We start from the raw sequence: 17,978 nt of genomic DNA on the forward strand, positions 1-17,978 counted from the left end.
CGAAGAGTGAATTGCTCAAGAAATGTTCAGATCTCAAAAAATAGGTTTGTGTTTTCGGTTAGAAAGTGAATAATCACATGAAAAGGCAAGACTCGTATTTATATGAGTCCCGGAAAAGGAAACACGCAAAGCAAACCGACCTAGGAAAAAAGGCGGGCCCGATCGGGCGAGCTGTCGCGCGATCGGGCGCGAGATTAAGTTTCTCGAGTCCGCCGCCCGGTCGAGCGAGGGCCGCCCGATCGGACACGAGAGTTCACCTATTTTCCTTAGCCACCTCCGTCCGATCGGGCGAACACTGCCCGATCGAACGCGAGCATCCGTTTGCATTACCTATTTCCAACAAAAACTCTTATTAGAATTTTTGACAATGTTTATCAAGGCCTAGCCCCTTGTTTTGCATAAATAAAAAATTAAAAAAAAAAAAAAGTTATTTTTTAAAATTTGACTCAATGTGTACAGTAGTGTCGGCCTTTTCATTACCTGTTCTCGCTAGACCAGCGCCGTCGTGGGTGACCAAATTTCGCTCTCTTCCTCGGTTTTTCCACCGTACAGCAGCACCACTCATGGCGGCGCATAAAAATTCCGGCGAACCTGTTCAGTTCAGCCCCTCCGTTGACAAATTGCAAGAATTCCTTCACTCCAACCCACTGGTACCCCCCAATTTCAAAATTCATCTACAAATTCATATTCAATTTATTAGTTTAATTACCTGCCATTTTTGTTTGAATTCTGAGGCATTTTTAGTTTAATTTTTCGGAAAACTAATCAATTTTTATTGATTGACTGATTAACGTAGTATCTTGAAAAGTTGGAATTCAAACTTGGATTAAAAATGTATAATTGGTGAATTAATTGATTTAATCCAAGAAATTGTTAGGTTATTGTGTGAATGAAGTCTATAGCGATTGAGCTAAGCTGGTCAATTTGATTTTGATTAATTTTAAAATGGAAGTTTATTTGGAATCATACTTGCTTAATTGAATTGGATGGATGTGTAAGCTTTCATTGTGTGATAGCATGTTGCTCTTGTGTTAACGATGGCCTCCTCGGCGGTATTGTGTCTTCTGTCGGATGCCGTGTCGAATTCTTGTTGGATTTTAGTACCTTCATTGCCATATTTTAGCTTATTAGTGAGGATATTAGCCCAAATTTCTGACAAAAAAAATAAGAAAAGATAGTTTATGATTGGATTTCTCGAACAGCTTCACTTATGATGTAGATTATGAATGTGGAGTGGATGGAGAAGACGGAACTGTTTATGAGGGGTTTTAGGTGAAATTATGCTAATTTCTTAGTCCTAAGGATATGAGATGATAGTAACAAATTTTCCCTCTAGTATTATGGAGTATTAAAAATGGACAAAAGGGGTCTAAGTGTATGACAATAGTGATCATAATTGGGATTACAAACTAGGTAGTTTGGGACCTTTTGTTTGGTTCAACATGTCTTAGGCCCCCTTCAGTGATGGTGTGACATCGTCTCTTGCACTAATTGATTGCGTGCCAATAGATATTACCACCCCCCCTCCCCCCTTTGGTTCAGCTTGTCTTAGCCCCATTCGGTGATGGTGTGACACCGTCTCTTGCACTAATTGATTGCGTGCCAATAGATATTACCCCCCCCCCCCCAAAAAAAAAATCTCCCTTCCCCCCAAAAAAACTAAGAAGTAATCTCTAGAATACATAGAAGTCACCGCTGTTTTTCCCTCTCTATTCAGCATGTTTCAAGAAAGTGGCTTTGTGATTTTTATTATAATTATCTCAATATCTCTCTTCTGCATTTTCACATTATATTGATTTTTTATCCTTTTGGATAGACTATGGATTGTTGAGTTTTATGTAAAATATTATCAGATGGGTGGGAAAGATGTTGGGAGGAAAGAGTAACACCATGGGATTTAGGGAAACCAACACCAGTTCTTCAACACCTTCTTCAAACAGAATCTCTTCCTAAGGGAAGAGCTCTTGTCCCTGGATGTGGTAGTGTAAGTTTCGTTGATACTATTATGGTATTTAATTTTGATCACGTTCATGATTTTCCCATTGCTACTTTCATTACTACATGTCTCCTTGAGTTACATATTTTCCCTCAAATATTAGTTTGAATTGCCGTATACAAGCAGTACAATGTCCATCATCTGACACTTCTGTTCTCATATTAATGTGGCATCCGACTAGCTATTTCTTGCTCACGTCTTTTAAACCACTTCCATCTTATTACATGCCTTGTTAATTAAAATTCTTTTGTGATTCCTATTACAAGCATTTGGCCTTTTCCTATTGCCGATACAACTAACTACATCCTACAAAGATCCTTTTGGTCCCATTATCACTTACTTGACAAGTGACTTAGCTGTGCGCTAAGAAACCTTATGGTTTGCTCTAATATGTGGGAGTGATTTAGGTCACTGTATCCCTCTTCATGGTAAGAGTGATTGTGGCTGCTGCTTAAAATCTCAATTCATAAGTTCCTGACTTCCTTTTATCAAATGCATTATATGAATATTCCTCTATTATAGGGTTATGATGTGATAACACTTGCATCTCCTGAGCGTTACGTTATTGGATTGGACATATCAGAGGTTGCCGTAGAGAAAGCAAGAGAGGTGATATACCTTCCCTGTTTCTTGTGGCTTTAGTTTTAAATTAATTTTAATTTTCTCTAATCTTGACTAACAAAAACAAAATAACATAACAAAAAAATTGTTATTAAACAACACCAAAATCTATGCAAAGAAAACAGCTTATACCAACACCAAAATCTTTATTTCCGGGGATCAGCTTTTGCTCATCCTGTAATTTGGGTATTCTGAATTGCTTCTAACTGCGTCCTATGACTCTGACATCTTGTCTAATCAGCTGGCTTCGTCATCCCCAAATGCAAACTATATTTCCTTTTTGCAAGCAGATTTTTTCAATTGGGAGCCTACTGAGTTGTTTGACCTCATATTTGATTACACGTGAGTGATTTATTAATACCTTTTGTTTCAACTCCTACATAATTTATATTAACAATCTTGTCTGAAATTGCAGATTCTTTTGTGCTATTGTTCCAAATATGCGGCCAGCTTGGGCAACCCGTATGGGAGATCTCTTAAAACCAGATGGAGAGCTTATAACCTTAATGTTTCCGGTTGTTCTCAACATCTGTTATGCTTTGTTTCACAAATTCTGGTTTTGTTCTTCTAGTTTTATTACTTGACAATTGCATCAGTTATTTATTTCACTTTTTAACATACTCTTTATTTAAAAAAAATCAAATGGAAAAAACTAAGGAAACCACAGACATCATCTTTACCCAGCAACTGCATGAAGTTGTTCACATTAGACCCTTTGAGTGAAAAGAATTATATCATCAGTGCCAGATTGAAGAAGAACCAGATATTTTTGCTGCTGCTAGCTCTTTATAATGCTTTTCTTACAAGGGCCATTTTCAGGAAATTGCTGTCATAACTTTGTTTAAATTTTGGCAGATTGATGACCATGAAGGTGGACCTCCATATAAAACATCTGTCACCGAGTAATTCCTTTCCCTTTCACTCAGTCAACTTTTGGTTTTGAATTGTTTCTCTTGTACCTTGCTGACTTATTGATCTTGTCATGAGTTGTCATCTTGAGTTATGTGGTTACCTGATCTATTTCTTCCATGTAGCTATGAAGAGGTTTTGCATCCCCTAGGATTTCAAGCCATGTCTATTGTCGAAAATGAGCTAGCAGTGGACCCTCGTAAGGTAAGTTGCTATCTTGCTAAAGTTGGCATTTTCAGGGTTAATGTGCTTACTTTTGATGAAATGTTTGATGCATTTTAGGTTCAATAATTTAATATATGGGTGTTCGTATGCATGTTACTTTGCACTTCACTCTGTTCTGTCTTGTTGAATACAATTATACAAGTATTTAGTGTTACCTCTGTCATAGTTAGCAAGTAATACGCCACATCTATGACCGTTGGTCAAAACACACAAACTTTGACCATAATTACTTAAATTTGTATTTGAGTTGATGATCTAAAATTACTTTTCTAGATCAATCTTAAGAAGTACTCTGTAACTTTGTAATCTCCATTCTGTATCATCTTTTAGTTTTTGGTCATAGTTGATGAGATTTAACAAAAGGTCTGTATTGTCATTTTTTTTTTTCTTTCCCATATGTGGGGGTAGGAAATGGTTGATCTGCGAGACCTTCTAAGACTAAGCTTTCTTTGTAGGGAAGAGAGAAGCTTGGGAGGTGGCGAAGGACGAAGACAGCGTCATCGCTTTGAAAATGCCCTAAGACTTTGCAAACTTTACAATGGTGCCCCTTCTTTCAAAAAAAAATACAAAGGTGCCCCTGCTGCTATCATTCTATTCATTCCTATTGAAAATTTTAATTTGGATGTCTATAAAGGTAATGAGGAAGTGCTTTCATGTACATGTCTAACCAAAGCTGAAGCCTGAAAGCACTCCACCATAATATCCGGAGAATATTGGCCATATATTTACGCAATTGAAGATCAACAATGGTGCATTATGTTTAAGAAAAAATGAATAAAAATAGGAATTTTTAATACGACCTTGTGTTCCAGAACACTTTAAAGGTCGGTTAAAAACTATATTACTGTATACCTCAGGTATATATATTAAAAACGTCACCATTTTTCTCTATCAATCTATCATTGAACGAGTAATGCAGAGTATTTCTTTGTTTGAAGGAAAACTGCGAAAGTTCGATACATACAAGTATGTGGGATTCAAATGTGTTTGCCCCCATTCCCAAGTCCCACCCCCTTTTTCATTTCCCTTTCAACATTGTCACACTGGGGTTTTGTAGCAACTACTGCATAAATTCTCCCCACAATCAATCTCATTACTTAGTAAGTGTACCAAACGAGACATAATTATTGGGAAATGATTTTGGCACACCAAAGATTGATTTTGGCACACCAAAGATTGATTTTGGCACACCTTCATGTGAGAGATCCCCTCTTATACAGAGTACAAGGGTGTGGATTGAGGAGATCCCCCCTTGTGCATCTTCTGCTGTAATCCATGATCGTTCATGGTCTGAGTAATAAATTGGTCCTATTTCCCGTCAAAAAAAAAAAAACTGTACAAGGCAATTCTGTCTTTGGTCTTATATTTATGTTGTTTCAAGAGTTATAGTGTTAGTATACTATCAAATCAGACATTGTCCTACCTTCTTTCATCCACCTTTATTACCCTGCAACTTAACTACTGTGTCCAACGTACCATCACTCCTTGGCCCATACAGCGTCCCGGCCCATCGTGCAGAAAATCCTATTGCACCCGTTTTATTTTGACTAATCTTGGTCATCTTATTAAAAATTAGATCGAATCAATTGATTTGTCGTAGAGAACTGACCCTAAGTTTCAATTTCATGAACCTTGTGAGGAATTGATATACCAATATACACCCTAGAGATAGAACGTTAAAGACGAATCCAGCCGATGATCCATTTAGGTCTCTCTGTGACTGTACCAGCGTTCTTCCTAGCTGCAGCATGAGGGACATATATGTGTCAAATGTGCGTGCCTCATTATAATTGCTCTATGTTATGATCACTTGTGTTTTGCAACATCTCAATTACAATGATTGTGGTCCAACCAACAACCTCTGAACCTATTACAATAAGTGTAGTTTTATTGAATATAAGAAATATATTTTTTTTTTCCCATGAAAGGTTAGACTTACACAGAGTACAAGGGCAATTAAATAAGAAAATTGTCGCATTCAATTTGTTTTTAAATACCCCTCTATATGTAATTAGTTGTCATATTTTTATTTTTATTATATTGGTGTAGAGAGAATGATGACGGGATTCGATCTCATATTTTAAGTTTCATCCCTTAATACTTTAATCAACTAAATTAGTTGATTTCCCACGTGATCACATTAGTTGTCTCTAATACGGAGTAACATTATCCGAAAACTTTCAACCCTTTAGAAGTGTAATGAGTCTAATGACATGGTTTTACATGAATACCCTGTATTTATCATATTCTTAGTGGTGATGCACTAATAATAATTCCAATCATAGTAAATAAAATTCCTAACCACCAAACGAAAGGGACCAAAAAGGCATTCTTCATATTCTCGATCTATAAAAACTTTTTTTTTCCTCTCTGTTTGGGTTCAATAATTAAAACAGCCATCACTATTTTTAAAAAATCCCTAATAAAATATTCTTTTTAATTAATTCATTATAATTCCATCGAAATCAATCTTGGACTATTAATTTAAAATGGAGAGAATAAACCGTACAGGCATACGTGACGAAGAAAATGAATTCTTATACTTCGTACATAGTAGATTGAAAATAAGAGACATAATGAGACATTAGGACTAGAGGTGTCAAAAGCACACCCGATCCAACCCGATCCGAAAAATATCCTATTCAGATTTGGACTCTGATGTGGATCAAGAGGGAAATTCTTTTGAAGAGCCAATCATATTGGTTTTAAGGCCAATAGGGTTCGAGCTTGGAGTAAAGAATCAAGAATGGTTAACATGCGCAGCCATTGAAGAAAAAGTCAAGGACCAGTTAGGTTCCAACGACAGCAGCGGCGGCGACGCGCCGATCTGGGTGCCACGCGCCGGCTCCCTAGCTCCGGCCTGAGTCCAGCTACACGTTGGTGGGGCGCGTGTCGATGATGGCAGCGCGTGAGACGGTGGTTCGGCGGCAGTACGAAAAGAAAGATTTTCCTAACTTAGTTTTTTCTAGAGTTTTTGCTTGCAAGTTTTTACCTTTCACTTGAAAGGGTTTTTCTTGGTTTAAGCAATTAGGAATCTTCTTAATTTCTGTTATTTTAGTTTAAAATAATTTCTAAGTCAATTAGGAATTGTTTTAAGAAGTTTTAGTTTAATTAGAACTAGTCTTATTACTAGTTTCCTAGTTCCATTAGAATTGGTTTTCCTATTCTATCTAGGATACTTGGGGATCAAGGCTAGGGTTTTTTTCCTAGTTCGAATAGACTTAGGAATAGTTAGTTTAGTCTATAAATAAGGGATTTTTCGTGGCTTTGTATACACAAAAACCAAAACCAGAAAATTCAATACAAGTTTATTGTTTGTTTTGCTTAATTGCTTACAAATTCTTTTGCTAGTTTTCAATTCAAGGAGTTGTTTTGATAATTAGAACGTTCAATTCTTAGTTCTAGGAGTAGTCTAAGTTTTGTTCATCAAAGTACTTAGTTCCAGGAGTGGTCTAGGTAATTTGAGAGGCGTTGAATTCGTTCCAGGAGTGGTCGTTTTCAAAGTCATATCCGGTTCGTTATTCTTAAGTTGTTCGATTTTCTTAGGAAATTCGAAGGGCTTGTGTTACTTGTGTGATTTTAGATTCTTTATTAAGTTAAGGGGTTTAAATCCACATCAAATTGGTATCAGAGCTTGTGTGATACCACATCAAATTGGTATCAGATTTCAGGGGTTTTGATCGTTCAACAATTCGTTCATCAAATCGCACTTGTTCTCGGATAACCAGTTTTTCTGTCAACTTCAGAAGGCTCGTTCTCCTTCGTTACAAGGTCTTTTCAGGTGATTCTTTTTTTGATTTTGGGTGAAATTTTGTCTAATTTCTGCCTGTGAAATTTCGGAATTTTTCGAGTTCGTTTGCTATTAAACTGGACTGTTTTCCGAAACTGTGTCAGTTTTGGTCCGATTTAATACTTACTGCTCGTTGTGTGCGATTTTGTTCCAAGTTGTGTTGCGATTTTTGTGGGATATACCTGTGTGGATAAGGGTTCTTTTATTTCTGTTTTTTTCACATAATTATGGAGGAAGGGATCCGAAAATCTATGGATGAATTTGCAAAGTTACTTCAAGGTCATAAAAAGAAGAAAAAACATGAAGATGATAACGTAGATTTTGGCTTTGGTAACAAACATATGCTTATGGAGCGACTGAATTTACATGAAGAAATTATTTTTCAAGGTCAACAAGATAGTTTGTTTCATACTCGATGCAAAGTTGATGATAGAACTTGTAGGGTGATCATTGATAGTGGTTCATGTACCAATGTGGCGTCCACAGAGATGGTTACTAAGCTCAACCTTCCAACAAGAGTACATGAGAATCCTTACAAGTTGAGTTGGCTTGATGATTCTAAGGGACTTCATGTGAAGAAACAAGCCTTAGTAAGCTTTTCCATTGGCAAATACAAAGAAAAGTTATGGTGTGATATTATTCCTATGAGTGCTTGTCACCTTCTTTTAGGGAGACCTTGGCAATTTGATCGTCAAGTTACACATGATGGTGAGGCAAATACTTATTCGGTCAAAATAGGAAACAAAAGGTTCAAACTCAATCCTCTACCCCCTAATTCAAGCTACGGTCATACCAAAGATAAAGAGAAGCAAGTGCCGAATTTCTTTTTGAATGCTAAGGAACTTGAGAGTGAAGTAGAAAAGGGAGCCACGGTCTTTGCCTTAGTGATAAAAGAGGCGAAATCCACAAGTTCCTCAACAAACATGCACATAGAAGAGTTGCTAGATGAATTTAAGGATGTGTTCCCAGAGGAACTTCCTAAAGGTCTACCTCCTTTGCGTGGAATAGAGCATGCTATTGATCTTATTCCCGGAGCTCCTCTACCTAATAAACCAGCCTATAGGTGCGATCCTACGGCTTCCCAAGAGCTTCAAAGACAAATAGAGGAATTGATTGAAAGAGGCTATGTTCGTGAAAGCATGAGCCCTTGTGCGGTTCCAGCTTTACTAGTTCCAAAGAAAGATGGTACATGGAGAATGTGTATTGATTCAAGAGCGGTCAACAACATTACTATCAAGTATCGATTTCCTATGCCACGACTAGAAGATATGCTTGATGAGTTACATGGTTCTATCATATTTTCCAAGATCGATCTTAGAAGTGGCTACCATCAAATGCGAATTAGAGAAGGAGATGAATGGAAGACTGCTTTCAAAACTAAGCAAGGATTATATGAATGGATGGTCATGCCCTTTGGGCTATGCAATGCGCCAAGTTCATTCATGAGGCTCATGAACGAGGTACTTAGACCCTTCTTAAATAAGTTCATTGTCGTTTACCTTGATGATATATTAGTCTATAGTCGAGATAATATTGAACATATTGATGCTAAGAAACGGCTTGAAGTTTTTAAGAGGACATGTGAACAAGTTAAAGTAAGGATTGAGAAGATGAATAACGTCTACAAAGAAAGGTCAAACAAAAAGCGCAAGCAACCTACATTCAAGCCGGGAGATCTTGTTTGGTTACACTTAAGGAAGGAAAGATTTCCAAACAAAAGGAAGAACAAGCTCATGCCTAGAGCTGACGGCCCTTTTGAGGTTTTGGAAGTTTATGGTGATAGTGCTTACAAATTTGATTTACCAAGCGAATATGGTAATGTAAGTGCTACTTTTAATGTTGGTGATTTGACTCCTTACCTAGATGATGTGAATTTGAGGACAAATTCTTTTGAAGAGGGGGAGAATGATGTGGATCAAGAGGGAAATTCTTTTGAAGAGCCAATCATATTGGTTTTAAGGCCAATAGGGTTCGAGCTTGGAGTAAAGAATCAAGAATGGTTAACATGCGCAGCCATTGAAGAAAAAGTCAAGGACCAGTTAGGTTCCAACGACAGCAGCGGCGGCGACGCGCCGATCTGGGTGCCACGCGCCGGCTCCCTAGCTCCGGCCTGAGTCCAGCTACACGTTGGTGGGGCGCGTGTCGATGATGGCAGCGCGTGAGACGGTGGTTCGGCGGCAGTACGAAAAGAAAGATTTTCCTAACTTAGTTTTTTCTAGAGTTTTTGCTTGCAAGTTTTTACCTTTCACTTGAAAGGGTTTTTCTTGGTTTAAGCAATTAGGAATCTTCTTAATTTCTGTTATTTTAGTTTAAAATAATTTCTAAGTCAATTAGGAATTGTTTTAAGAAGTTTTAGTTTAATTAGAACTAGTCTTATTACTAGTTTCCTAGTTCCATTAGAATTGGTTTTCCTATTCTATCTAGGATACTTGGGGATCAAGGCTAGGGTTTTTTTCCTAGTTCGAATAGACTTAGGAATAGTTAGTTTAGTCTATAAATAAGGGATTTTTCGTGGCTTTGTATACACAAAAACCAAAACCAGAAAATTCAATACAAGTTTATTGTTTGTTTTGCTTAATTGCTTACAAATTCTTTTGCTAGTTTTCAATTCAAGGAGTTGTTTTGATAATTAGAACGTTCAATTCTTAGTTCTAGGAGTAGTCTAAGTTTTGTTCATCAAAGTACTTAGTTCCAGGAGTGGTCTAGGTAATTTGAGAGGCGTTGAATTCGTTCCAGGAGTGGTCGTTTTCAAAGTCATATCCGGTTCGTTATTCTTAAGTTGTTCGATTTTCTTAGGAAATTCGAAGGGCTTGTGTTACTTGTGTGATTTTAGATTCTTTATTAAGTTAAGGGGTTTAAATCCACATCAGACTCGCATGGACTTAACTATTTAGTATGACTTAACTTTAAAATTTTACCCGACCCAACGCGATCATATCAGATCCAATTCGATCACTCAAATTGACACCCCTAATTAGGACGGCAGGAGTCGAAGAGTGGTGAATGTCAATTGAAACCAATTGGTAAACTATAAACATATGCATATTGGTTGCTCATATTCAAAGTTGATTACAGTATAAATAAGTCGTGGACCCATCAGAGATTGTGTAAGTTGAAACGTTGGCATTAAGAAGAACAACAAGTTTATGGCCGCCCACAAATCCAACACTTCCAACATTTTAGCAGAAGTCAAACATTTTTATAATCAAAACTTTATTATGATAATCTGGTTCGTATGTTCAGAACATGCCAACTTTCTTCATTATAAAACCTTCATTGACTTGGATGTTTTATTTTAGGAACCTTTCTTGTAACTAAAGCACGCCATTTTTAGGATATTTAGTTTGTTTTTATGACTTTCATATTCATAAATTTGTTATGTATTCATACAAATTCTGTAATTTTGGATGCTTTTATGTTAATGTCAACTTCACATATGGAGTACTAACAATTTGTGAAATTAGAAACTAGATTGAGCAAAAACTTATACTCCGTATACATACATTGATTGGATTTTGTACATTGAAATGTATACAATATGTATACAAATAGTCATTCCAAATCATATAAAAATCTATAATGTACGTATAAATAAGCTTTGTATGCGATTAGGGGTGTTAATCAAGCAAGTATACTACTTAAGGTCAAGTCAAGTAGTCAACCTCTTGTTCGCCATGTTGTAAATTCATCAATGCTCCTAATATTTATCAATAGAGCTCTAATAAAGCTATCTGAAGTTTCGTTCAATCTACTCACAAGCCTATATTCATTTCACATATTTAGCATCATATATTGCGCGTGTTACCTGATTTAAGTTGACAAGTTACAAAAGGGATAATAATAATAATACAAATTAAAAAGTAAAAACATTCTTATCTCATAAAAAAATTTGTTTCTCTCTCTCTAATCTTACATGACAGACAACGAACAATAACTAAAAACAATGTAGTCCATTTACACCCCCTTTTTTCCCGCTATTCCACTCCTTCTTTTCAAACCTTTCCTCGTCCTCTCCTTTCTCTCTTACCTTTCTTTCTCATTTCCACCCTCTCTCTCTCTCTTCCTAATTCTCCCATCTTCCTCCATTTCCACAAAATTCATCCTTTTAATAATTATTATTATTTTCATTTTTACTTTTAATTCTTAATTATTTTTTAATTTTATTTTTCTGTGATCAAGTTAATCAACCAGTTAGCAAAAGTCAAAGAATTCCCGCCATTAATGGACGACGAAGACCGCGACGTGTTATTATCTCTCCCAAACAATGGCGGCCCCTCCAACCGGAAAGCCCATTCTCTCAGCTCCCAACACCGCCATGGAACCACCGCTGCCACCGCCGGCGCCACCGCAACCGCCGCCGCCAACGACACCTCCTCAAAGCGGGCGAACCAGCTCCGAAACCATTCCCTTGACGAAGCACGAATCTCCAATGCAATGTCAAACCACCACCACCACCAACGCCACCTTGGTGGGCCGTTCTACAACGACTCCGACGACGATGGTGACTTCTTCCCTTACGCTTCCATCTCGTGTCCCGGTTCGAACCCGCGGTATGATCACTCCTTCTCGCTCCCTTCTACCACCATGTCATCCTCCTGTTCAAACAACACTGATGAAGATGATCAGCCCTCCGCAATGGCGGAGTTCACGGCCAGTGGTGGAACCGGGATTTTTAAGGCTCCGACGAGGTCTGCTGTGCACCCGACACGGCCCCCAGCATTGGAGCTCCGGCCTCACCCCTTGAGGGAGACTCAGGTGGGGAGATTCTTGCGTACCATAGGATGTACGGAGAGTCAGCTGTGGGCAGGGCAGGAGAATGGGGTGAGATTCTGGTACTTTCGGGATGCTTACGAGGCCGGTACCGGTTTTGGCGGGAAAAGTAAAAGAGGGGATGAGGATACGTCGCCGTTTTATGAGTCGGCTGTGACTTCGCCTACAATGTGTATGGTGGTTGATCATGGGAATAGGCTTGTTTGGACTGGACACAAGGATGGTAAAATTCGGTCCTGGAAGATGGATCCGATTGAGAATGGTTCTGATGATTCGTCGTCGCCACCGTTTCGTGAAGGTCTTGCTTGGCAGGCTCATAAGGGACCTGTTCTTGCCATGATCATGTCTTGCTATGGTAATTAAATCAAACAATTTAATCATTTTTTTTTTATTTCTTTGGTGATTATGAGCTGAATATTTTAAATTTTATTCATGGAAAATGGTTGATTATGGTAATACATTATTCTGAATTTTGATGTTTTGGGTTTGATAAGGATGAAAATGGGTAGTTGAATTTGATTTACAGGATCAGGTTTTTGTTTCTTTGAATCAAGTTCTTAATTTTATGTTTGATGGGTGAATTTTTTAAGCAAATTATGTTATTATGACCGCTTCATTTTTATATTGGCAATATCTCAAAGACTTGATGAAATTTTGAACAATTTTTGTAGGATTGAAAATTAAAATGAAGTGGTTGAAAGAATGAGTATAGTGGAGAAATACTTTCATATTTTCAATTATAGGATGTGATTGATAATAAAGATTTCTTGAATGTCATTTGTTCTATTTGAAGGAATTATCGAAACAAACTTATAGTGGATGGAGATAATCTTTAATGAGGTTGTCAACATTTTTGGTTGCAAGTTAATTTCTTGTCTTCAATCTACTGATTGAAGGAATAATAAAAATTGGACAACTAACACTAGTTTGTTAAATTTAGAATTGATGTAATAATAAAAATGGGACAACACTTGTATAAACTTTGACTTTTCTGGTTCTGCAGGCGACCTATGGTCTGGTGGAGAAGGTGGTGTGATCAAAGTTTGGCCATGGGACTCGATAGAGAAATCGCTGTCTCTATCAGCAGAGGAAAAGCACATGGCTGCCTTGCTGGTTGAGAGGGCGAATGTGGACTTGAGGAGCCAAGTTACTGTGAATGGTGTATGCAACATCTCTTCTTCAGATATTAAGGCTATGCTGTCTGATCATGCTAGAGGAAGGGTGTGGTGTGCCACTTCTCTATCATTCTCATTATGGTATGCCCTCGCCTTCTTAATTTCTAACTTGCAGATCTTCTTTATGGTACCATATAATTATATTCTTTTCAGATGATTATACAAATATTTGAATCACAAGAAACTTGTCTTTTTTCTCTTTGTTATGAGATGAGTTGTATTACAAAGTTTTTGTAATAGTAAACTCATGTTTAATAGTGAAAATTGTGGCAATATTCAAGATATAAGCCTAATAATCGGTTTCTTATTTAGGGATGCTCGTACCAAGGAACTTATTAAAGTGTTTAATATTGATGGCCAAGTTGAAAATCGAGCTGAGATGCCAGTGCCACAGGATCAACCACAGGTAGAGGATGAGATGAAAGTGAAGTTTGTTTCTCAGTCAAAGAAAGAAAAGCCTCAAGGGTTTTTGCAGAGATCACGTAATGCTTTAATGGGTGCAGCAGATGCTGTACGCCGAGTTGCTACAAGAGGTACAGGGGCATTTAATGAAGATAACAAGAAGACTGAGGCACTAGTGTTAACTACTGATGGAACGATTTGGAGTGGAGGTTCACATGGCTTAATTTTGCAATGGGATTCAAATGGAAACCGTGTCCAAGATTTTAATCATCATCCTTCTGCTGTTCTATGCTTTTGCACCCATGGTCCAAGGATATGGGTAGGATATGCTAGTGGTGTAGTTCAGCTGTTGGACCTTGAAGGAAATCTTTTAGCAGGGTGGGTTGCTCATAGCAGTCCGGTTATAAAGATGGCAATAGGTGGAGGTTACGTCTTCAGCATGGCTATTCATGGTGGTATACGTGGATGGCACCTTATGTCCCCTGGGCCAATCGACAATATAATACGTTCTGCATTGTCTTCAAAAGAGTTGACATACACGAGAGGAGAAAGTATAAAGATGTTAGTTGGATCATGGAATGTTGGTCAAGGGAAAGCCAACCCTGAAGCACTCAGAACATGGCTAGGTTCTGTAGTATCAGATGTTGGAATTGTTGTGGTTGGGTTGCAAGAAGTGGAAATGGGAGCTGGCTTTCTTGCCATGTCTGCAGCAAAAGAAACTGTGAGAATCCCCCTTTTTTTCTGTATATTTTCTGACATTTCTATTGAATTCTGCAACAAAACTACTTAAAAAACATAAACATATCAGATTACTATATATATACTTCATATATGGTAACCAACTAGATATAAAGTCTATACAGTCTAATATTATGCTTATCAGTATGTTCTACTGTTACATAAAGGTAGTTGGAATGAACAATTTCAATGTTTAAAGTAAGAAAGTCAAATGCAACTTTTGGATGTTTTCTTAACTTCTCTTGTACATACAGGTAGGACTAGAAGGGAGTGCCATTGGGCAGCATTGGCAAGAAGCTATTGGTAAGGTCTTAGATGAAGGAATCGCTTTTGAGCGTGTAGGTTCACGACAGCTTGCTGGTTTGCTCATAGCTATCTGGTAACTAAATCCTGATGTTAACCTCCTTGTATCAACAACTTACATTCTTACCTCTTCTACCAGTTCTTTGATTGAACATAACTCATTGCTGCCATGATACATTCATGGTCGCTGTTCTGCTTTTTGGTATATAAAGGGCCACAAAGGGCAATCATGTAGACGGGGTTTGATTCTAGACTAAGACCCGATACTTAACCAACTATGCTACTTTGATTGGCATCCCATCTTCCATGTATGTATGATGATCTTTATTCTACGTTTCAGGGTAAGAAAGAATTTGAGGATGCATGCTGGAGACCTTGATGTTGCAGCAGTTGCTTGTGGTTTTGGCCGAACAATTGGTAACAAGGTAAACTCCTTCTTTTCAGTATTGCTCATGTAGCCCTTTACGCAATAGCCTTACATACGAAGTTTATGCAAGCATACCTTGCATTTATAGTTCAAGGAAAATTGGCAAGCCTCTAATCTTACACATTGATTTTAAACCTTATTTGCAGGGAGGAGTTGGATTAAGGTTGAGAATCCATGATAGAATAATATGTTTCGTGAACTGTCACTTAGCTGCGCATTTGGAAGCAGTGAATCGTCGTAATGCAGATTTTGACCATATCTTCCGATCAATGGTCTTTTCTCGGCAATCTCACTTGCTTAACGTTGCTGCTGGTATGCGATGTCTGCTTTTGTATTGCCTTCTTGCCTTATGCATATATTTATTTTGGCTACTTTATCGTTCTGGCTTCCCATTGCTCCTCTGTCTTGCAGCTGGAGCTTCTTCTGCATCTCAAGTGCTTCGAACTGCTAATGTATGTGACAATGTGATTACTACTATTTGTTCAAATTGATTCCATATAGTAGAAGTTTTCAGCTTCTTTAGACTGGTGCACTTTTGATTAAGCTCTATGTGCCTGTGCTTGCAGGGTGCTAATGGGAATTCTGAAGAGGCGAGGACTGATTTATCCGAAGCAGACATGGTTGTGTTTCTCGGTGATTTTAATTATAGGCTCTTTGGAATATCATACGACGAAGCAAGAGATTTTGTTTCCCAAAGAAGTTTCGATTGGCTAAGAGAAAAGGATCAGCTTCGAGCTGAAATGAAAGCTGGTAAAGTTTTCCAAGGAATGCGTGAGGCCATGATTAAATTTCCTCCAACTTACAAATTTGAAAGGAATGTACCTGGGTTAGGAGGTAATCATTTTTCCGGTTGATGATGTTGTTGTGCTTAAGTTCCACTCTTTCATCTCATTTCACACAATCTTTTATCTGATATCAGGCTATGATTCTGGTGAGAAGAAGCGTATTCCTGCTTGGTGTGACAGAGTAATATACCGTGATTGTCGTAATGGTCCTGTATCAGAGTGCAATTTGAACTGCCCAATACTTGCCTCAATTCAAATGTATGTTTATTTGGAACTATATTCTACAAAGGCCCTGAAACCAAAAGCCAAATTTCTTATAATTACTGCGCTCCCCTTCGACAAACTCACACTCACTCTTCCTATAACAGGTATGAAGCCTGCATGGATGTTAATGACAGTGATCATAAACCTGTCCGATGTAAATTCAGTGTTCGTCTAGCAAGAGTAGAAAGATCAGTTAGAAGGAACGAGTTTGGTGAGGTTATGAATACCAGTGACGAAGTTAAGACACTGCTAAAAGAATATTCTGAGATACCTGAAACAATAGTTAGCACAGGTAGCATAACTCTTCAAAACCAGGAAAGTTCTGTCCTCCAGATTACTAACAAGAGCAAAGACGAAAAGGTAGTGTTTGATATCCAATGCGAGGGTCAATGCACTATCAATGTCACTGGGGAACCCACTGAACTTCGTCCAAGAGCTTCCTTTGGCTTTCCTTCTTGGCTTGAGGTAATGTTTCACATAGTTAGTGTGATGGCTAATAAACAACTATCACAGGAACACCGCCTTTTTTTTTTACCTCGTGACTTTTTAAGTAGGTATTGTTATTGGGCAGGGAATTCATCAGGCATATCATTGTTAGGATTGACATAAAATAGTTGCTGACAGTTTTATAGAAGTATTATCTTCTTTCATATTTGAAATTTATGTGCATAAAAATGGTGCTTAATATTTGCAGATCACGCCTGCATGTGGTTTGATTTACCCGGAGCAAAGCATGGATGTCACAGTGCGACATACAGAGTTCCACACATTGGGAGATTTAGTTGAAGGTGTTCCTCAAAACTGGTGGTCTGAAGACACCAGAGATAAGGAAGCCGTTTTGACAGTTAAAGTTCGATGCAGTAGCTTAATGGAGTTTAGAACACACAGGATCCGTGTACGCCATTGCTACTCAGCAAGGACAGTTCGATTTGACTCAAGAACAAACAGCTCTTCTAGGAGGGGAAATAACAGTTACCACTACCGAACAGAGAGCCAACGTCGTGATAATAACCCTGACATGGTTGATCGTGGTTGATGTCAAGGGGAGTCCTAAAAGAAGTCCCTCGTAATTAAAGAACTAGATTTTCCGGAAGCCTTCTTTTATCCACTGGGGTGGAATTGGAAATGTGTTTGCAATTCTTACTTAGAATGACCTAACATCTGACTGTAAATACATGGAACCAGTCGCGGTACCTTCACTTGGAAGAGCTTCAATCCTCATGCATCGGTTGTAGGATTCATATCTTCATCTATTCATTTGATTCTTTATTCTTTATTTAGCCGCAGGAGTTTCTTTTTTTCATTTATCATGAAAACACTGTAATGTTAAAAATCTAATGGTTTCGGTGTAAAGAAGTGTAGTAAACAAAATATGTAGGTGGTAAAATGTTGCACTTAATTAACCATGAAAGGCTGAAATAGTAAAAGTTCATTATTGCTTCCTCCAGTTGTGCATTTTGTTGCACTCTGGTGTTGTTTACTAGTACTAGCCAATTAGATTTGACCAATCAAATTCACTTTCATTTTTGGATCGGGTGTAGTTAACTCTCTAGTCTTAACACCTTTATTTTAC

General features: G+C 37.8%; 2 protein-coding genes across 4 annotated transcripts; both read left to right on the plus strand.

The window, feature by feature from the left end:
• Positions 1-292: 292 nt before the first annotated feature.
• On the plus strand, positions 293-4,665 carry LOC110738663 (probable thiol methyltransferase 2). Of its 2 annotated transcripts, XM_021919062.1 has the most exons (8): positions 293-646; positions 1,849-1,984; positions 2,519-2,605; positions 2,859-2,959; positions 3,033-3,132; positions 3,473-3,519; positions 3,652-3,730; positions 4,207-4,665. In XM_021919062.1, exons 1-8 carry the CDS (start codon positions 450-452, stop codon positions 4,258-4,260), a joined length of 801 nt encoding a protein of 266 aa, XP_021774754.1. In that variant the 5' UTR covers positions 293-449; the 3' UTR covers positions 4,261-4,665. The 2 variants fall into 2 exon arrangements, with proteins under 2 accessions (XP_021774754.1, XP_021774752.1); XM_021919060.1 differs by lacking the exon at positions 1,849-1,984 and having other exon boundaries at positions 295-650.
• Positions 4,666-11,153: 6,488 nt separating this feature from the next.
• On the plus strand, positions 11,154-17,914 carry LOC110738665 (type I inositol polyphosphate 5-phosphatase 13-like). Of its 2 annotated transcripts, XM_021919066.1 has the most exons (11): positions 11,154-12,666; positions 13,315-13,567; positions 13,799-14,609; positions 14,881-15,005; positions 15,270-15,354; positions 15,503-15,668; positions 15,768-15,808; positions 15,923-16,190; positions 16,276-16,399; positions 16,510-16,870; positions 17,100-17,914. In XM_021919066.1, exons 1-11 carry the CDS (start codon positions 11,763-11,765, stop codon positions 17,439-17,441), a joined length of 3,480 nt encoding a protein of 1,159 aa, XP_021774758.1. In that variant the 5' UTR covers positions 11,154-11,762; the 3' UTR covers positions 17,442-17,914. The 2 variants fall into 2 exon arrangements, with proteins under 2 accessions (XP_021774758.1, XP_021774757.1); XM_021919065.1 differs by having other exon boundaries at positions 15,503-15,808.
• The last annotated feature ends 64 nt before the right edge of the window (positions 17,915-17,978 follow it).

The sequence above is a fragment of the Chenopodium quinoa genome, unplaced genomic scaffold (genome assembly GCF_001683475.1).
Source record: "Chenopodium quinoa cultivar QQ74 unplaced genomic scaffold, ASM168347v1, whole genome shotgun sequence".
NCBI classification, from domain to species: Eukaryota; Viridiplantae; Streptophyta; class Magnoliopsida; order Caryophyllales; family Amaranthaceae; genus Chenopodium; species Chenopodium quinoa.

Bases quoted from the DNA above. Each gene is read 5' to 3' on its own strand.
- LOC110738663 (XM_021919062.1), top strand. From the start codon at position 450: ATGTGTACAGTAGTGTCGGCCTTTTCATTACCTGTTCTCGCTAGACCA. The intron at 2,606-2,858 runs GTGATATACCTT...TTGTCTAATCAG, and splicing joins CCGTAGAGAAAGCAAGAGAG to CTGGCTTCGTCATCCCCAAA. The intron at 2,960-3,032 runs GTGAGTGATTTA...CTGAAATTGCAG, and splicing joins GACCTCATATTTGATTACAC to ATTCTTTTGTGCTATTGTTC.
- LOC110738665 (XM_021919065.1), top strand. From the start codon at position 11,763: ATGGACGACGAAGACCGCGACGTGTTATTATCTCTCCCAAACAATGGC. The intron at 15,006-15,269 runs GTAACTAAATCC...TCTACGTTTCAG, and splicing joins GGTTTGCTCATAGCTATCTG to GGTAAGAAAGAATTTGAGGA. The intron at 16,191-16,275 runs GTAATCATTTTT...ATCTGATATCAG, and splicing joins GAATGTACCTGGGTTAGGAG to GCTATGATTCTGGTGAGAAG.